The sequence below is a fragment of the Echinops telfairi genome, unplaced genomic scaffold (genome assembly GCF_000313985.2).
Source record: "Echinops telfairi isolate 266 unplaced genomic scaffold, ASM31398v2 ScPeMD7_7420;HRSCAF=8458, whole genome shotgun sequence".
Taxonomy (NCBI): Eukaryota; Metazoa; Chordata; class Mammalia; order Afrosoricida; family Tenrecidae; genus Echinops; species Echinops telfairi.
The window spans coordinates 19,844,085-19,848,624 of NW_022111320.1; the positions used below are offsets into that span (position 1 = coordinate 19,844,085).

General features: G+C 53.3%; 1 protein-coding gene across 1 annotated transcript in view; it reads right to left on the reverse strand.

Annotated features, from left to right (window-relative positions):
- Positions 1–1,289: 1,289 nt before the first annotated feature.
- CTDSPL (CTD small phosphatase like) overlaps positions 1,290–4,540 on the reverse strand; it is a 34,751-nt gene continuing 31,500 nt past the window's right edge. The window contains exon 7 of the mRNA XM_045297673.1: positions 1,290–3,938. Within this exon, the coding sequence (XP_045153608.1) occupies positions 3,813–3,938 (126 nt within the window). The 3' untranslated portion in view covers positions 1,290–3,812. The remainder of the gene's footprint in view (positions 3,939–4,540) is intronic.

Genomic DNA, 4,540 nt, shown 5'->3' on the forward strand with positions numbered 1-4,540 from the left:
CTACTTCTGCCTCTGGAGAGGGGGCTGAGCAGAGCTAGACCCTCAGAGATGGCCAACGATTTTGGCCAGGAGTCCTAGCATTGTCCAAGAGTTCCCTGCTGCATGCTAGCTGAAGTCAGAACCCCCGGGGGGGAGACGAGTCAGCCGGTTTCCAAAAAGACCCACAGCCTGGGAAATCCTGTGGCGCAGTTCAACTCTGTACTATGGACTGGCACCGACTCCGTTCGGCATCAAGTTTTCTAGCTTCCCCCTGCGGTCAAGGTCTGAGGCTCCATCAGCCCTGACCCCATCCCCCTTCTCCCAGGGGCTGGGCTGCCAGGAGAACCGGGCTGTGCTGAGCAGAGAGCAGGTGAGGAGGGGGTGCCGGCGGCGTCAGAGAAGCAAGTCGGTCCACAAGAGAGCACTGTTTCACGCGTTTATTTTTGGCAGGAAGGAAATCATTGCAAACTTCTTGATTGTCCCAGACGCGTGCCCATTCCACACGGAGTATTACCCAAGTGTTGATGGCATTCAGACGGCCAACAGACACAGGTGACCTCCCCCCTTCCCCGGACACCAGCATCTCCACGCCTGCAGAGAAGCTCCCCGGGAGGATGGAACAGGGCAGAAACAGCCCATTTGGCACAGGAAGCTAAAGGCGAACACCTCAAGCCGCGCTAACTCTTCTGGAACCCTGGCGAGCCAGCTGTCCATCACAGCACCTTGAAAAGCAGAGGCACAAACGTCACGGCTGTGGGACCCTGGAGTCCATGGGAGAGCCCTCTCTGGAGCACAGGGCCGGGAAATGCCGCGAGGTTACGGAGACACGTCGTCATCTTGGTGTCCCTCCCCCCCCACCCCAAGCTCTCATGCTGCGGCCGCCACAAGTGAGGGCCCTTGGGGCCTCCCCGTCCTCAGAGCATGTTCAACAGAACTGCACCACGACACAGGAGCTTCCCACTGCCCCGCAGTAGGCGCCCTGTCCCTCTAGAGTCCAGGTGCACACGTGGCAGCATCTGCAACCAGCGGACAGACAGACGGATGGAGAACTCCCAGGGGAGGCCTGCTCGGCTCCAGAGCAGTGGGAGACAGAGCGCTGACCACCTCCAGGGTGTCGGCCTGTCACAGCTGGCCAGGGTCTCCTGTCCCAGATCCTGGTGTACAAACAGACCAGCCCCGGAGACTGCCTGCTGCGGGAAGGGCCACGGATACTCAGGAAGCCAGGTTCTTATTTTTTTTGGCGAAAGGGTTGGGCGTTGTTTTGGTAATCTGGGGGATATATGGCACACAGAAAGAGTTGACAGGTTTCATGAGGATTTAAAGCCCACAATTTAATAAAAGGTGATCATTAGAAACAATACCCGTATTTACCTTTTTAAAAAAGCATTAAGAATAACCCCCAAACATTCATCTCATTTCTTGGTCTTGTGTTAGAATTCTATTGCTTCATTTATATGTAGATGATTAAAAAAATATATATGTAGAGATCGATATTTTTGATTATGTACATAAAGTCAAACGGAGGGTTAATTTTTAAAAAAAATGGAATTTGGAGTGTGGTCACATAAAGTGCACAGTTTCCAGAACCCTCGGAAGGCTTGCTGGGGCCCTGAGGGCCAGTCTGTGTCTGAGGTGGGTTGGTACAATGGCGTGCACAGTGTGGGGAACTACGTGAGACGTCTGGCTCAAGCCTGCAAAGTGTCTTCACTCCATTGGTCAGAGGTGCAACACGGTTCCTACATTGAATTCCTCGGAAATATTCTAGAATTTGAATAGTTTCTGCCCCTATTCCAAATAGGACCTGTGACGCCAACGGAGAAGGGAGCGGGGGTGAGGGCCCAGGCCCGTGGCTGTGTGGATTTCAACACACGGCAGACACGCGACTGCAACATTCAAGACATTTAAGGCGGCGGTTCATTTAATGACTGGTTTTCCAAATGAAGTTGTGTGGCGTGTACAGATCTGCCATTAACTGTCATCTGTGGACGTGCCCCAGCAAGGGACCGTCCCCATTTTAACTGGCATGTGAATTCCTGGGTTTGAACACTTAGAATACTGGGGGACCTGGTAATCCCTGAAGACTCATTTCTCATCTGAATGCACAGCAGCCTGCAGCCCAGGGTGCTGTCCGGAGGACATGATTGGCAGCTGGCCTTGTTATGTTGTGAATAGAAGCAAAACAGAACGTTTACTCTGACCCCATGTTTCCAGTCTGGTTAGTGCCAGCCGCTCCTCCAGGGTCGGCTACAGCGCTGGCTGAGGACCCGCCCACGGGGAACTAAGGCATCGGTTAGTGCCCATGCGAAAGGGCTCGTGTTTTGTGGTTTTCAAAACCCACACTGTACAGCCTGTCTTGTCCAACGAGGACCATAGCACTGCTGAAAACCCCTTGCTGGACAAGGCTGCACAGGGATCCCCGGCTCAGGGGTGGGAGCCCTTCCCCCTCCCAGCATGGGCGAGGAACTCCACATCTGCACGGGCTTCCTCACTCCTTGGCTCAGAAACCGGCTGTGCTTCAGAGGAGAAGTCCAAAGATGGACTTGGGCCACAGTAGCTTCAGGCCTTGCTGCGGCCACAGGCTCTCAAGAAAGAGAACCATCAGCTTATCGCAGGATCTGATGTTGACTGCAGTTTGCAACTCACGCCACACCCGCACCACACACTGGGGACCTTTGTCTTTGTGTCCTTCTGGGTCCTCCCCTGCCCGGTGCCAGGAAGAAGGGCCGGGCCGGTGCAGCCTGCAACGGAACGGGATCCCTCTGTCCCGACCCTGTCCAGGTGTGCAGCTGAGCAGTGAGCACATTCTGAGCATAGGCACAGTGGCAAAGAACAGTTTTACAGCCTCTGGTCAGTTCCATTTGGTGGCAGCTCGGTAGCAGCAAAGAACATTCCCCAACAGCTCCATGTGTCTCCAGCTTTTGGAAAGCAAAGGTCTAAACATCAATAAACAGATGATCTCTATCTCTCTGTCTCCTAGGGGTTTCGGATTGCCTGTCACCGCTCCACCCAAGACAATGGCAAGCACAATGGCAAACCCAAAGACAAACCGACAAACCGGCACAGAAGTACGGCAGTCTTGTGAATTTCTGAAGTGACATGATGTCACTTTCCACGGGGGCCAGGTGACCCCACCACACATTTTTTGCCATCAGGAACTAAGCATCATAATACTAGAGAAGAGCCTCTCCTTTTCTACTGAGCCACGCGGTGGCAGATCCGTTTCACAGTGGCGACAGCGGCAGGCTCAAAAAACTCCCCACCAGGAGCTGTTTGTCAAAGCAAAGCCACACCTGCTGGGGGACAGCCTCTATGACTTCTGTCCTCTTCCTCCCCACCCCCCAACACGAGGTTCTAGAAAATGGTTGTGTTTGTCTCCTTCGAGCATCAAAGACAATAAAAGACTAAAAGATGTCTGGAAATACATTGTATAGAAAAACGAACTCTTGGCTTTAAAATAGCATTCAGAAAGGCACTTCATCCTGTAGGAAAGAGGTTCTGAGTTGTGCCAGCTGCCCGGAGCAGGGCGAGCAGGGCACGGTGTTTGCCTGAAGGAGAGGGCCGTGGAAAGGAAGTCTGTGGATAGCAAGCTTTTTTTGTGGTTGTTTTCTCCTTTTTGGTATGTCTTAAGAAAAGCAAATCCAGTAAAATGCATGTCCCTTTATGAAATTCCATGAAAAGAGTTCTTTTCAAAATCGTCGTCGTTGTTGTTTCTGTTCTTGGAAAAAAAGAACAACAGCGACAGGTCGGCACAGCACCGTTCACCGGCGACCCTGGGCGGAGGCGTCACTTCTGCACCTGAGGGGCTGGGCCCGGCAGGTCCCTCGAGGCCGCCGCTACCTACTGCAGAGTCTGTGCAACACGCTGTACACGTCGTCCTCGCGGCTCAGGCCCTCAAAGAAGGGGATGAGGTCCAGCAGCTCCGTGTCTGTCATGTCATCGAACCAGGACTGCACAGGCACCTGCAAGACAGGAGTGGTGTGGGTGGGCGGAATAGGGTGGAGAGCCCAGCACCATCATTGCCATCGCTGTTTTGCCTGTTCCTCTCATTCCCATGACGGGCCCGCCCAAAGCGACCCAGGATTAGGAGCTGGCTCAGGAAGGCAAAGTGAAGTGTATCTAGTTCAAAAGCATTTGCTATGTGAGGACTGCCCTCAACACTGGCCAGTTTCCAAAAGCTCCCTCCACGGCATCAAAGCCACTCCCTGAACCTCAGAGGGCTCAGAGGCTGCAGGCCAGCCAGAGACACCAGAGGCCTCTGTTACCAGAGGGCTACTCTGCTAGGTTGCAAGGCACTGAGGTGGGGAATTGCCCCCACACTTAACAGTGAGCAGTCCAGAGCAGAAGTAGCAAACGTCAGGACATTCCAAAGCCCCGGGCAAAGACAGGCCTTTCCCTTGGTTTCCGGTAGAGGAGTGTGGAGGGTGATGAGTGTGCGGGAGCCAGAGTGCAAGGCAGTGATGTCAAAAGAAATTTGGGGGACCCCCTCCAATTTTAAAAATAACAATTTCAGTCCTTTTAACACATCCAAGATAGCTTAGAAATACAAAAATTCAGCATGTGA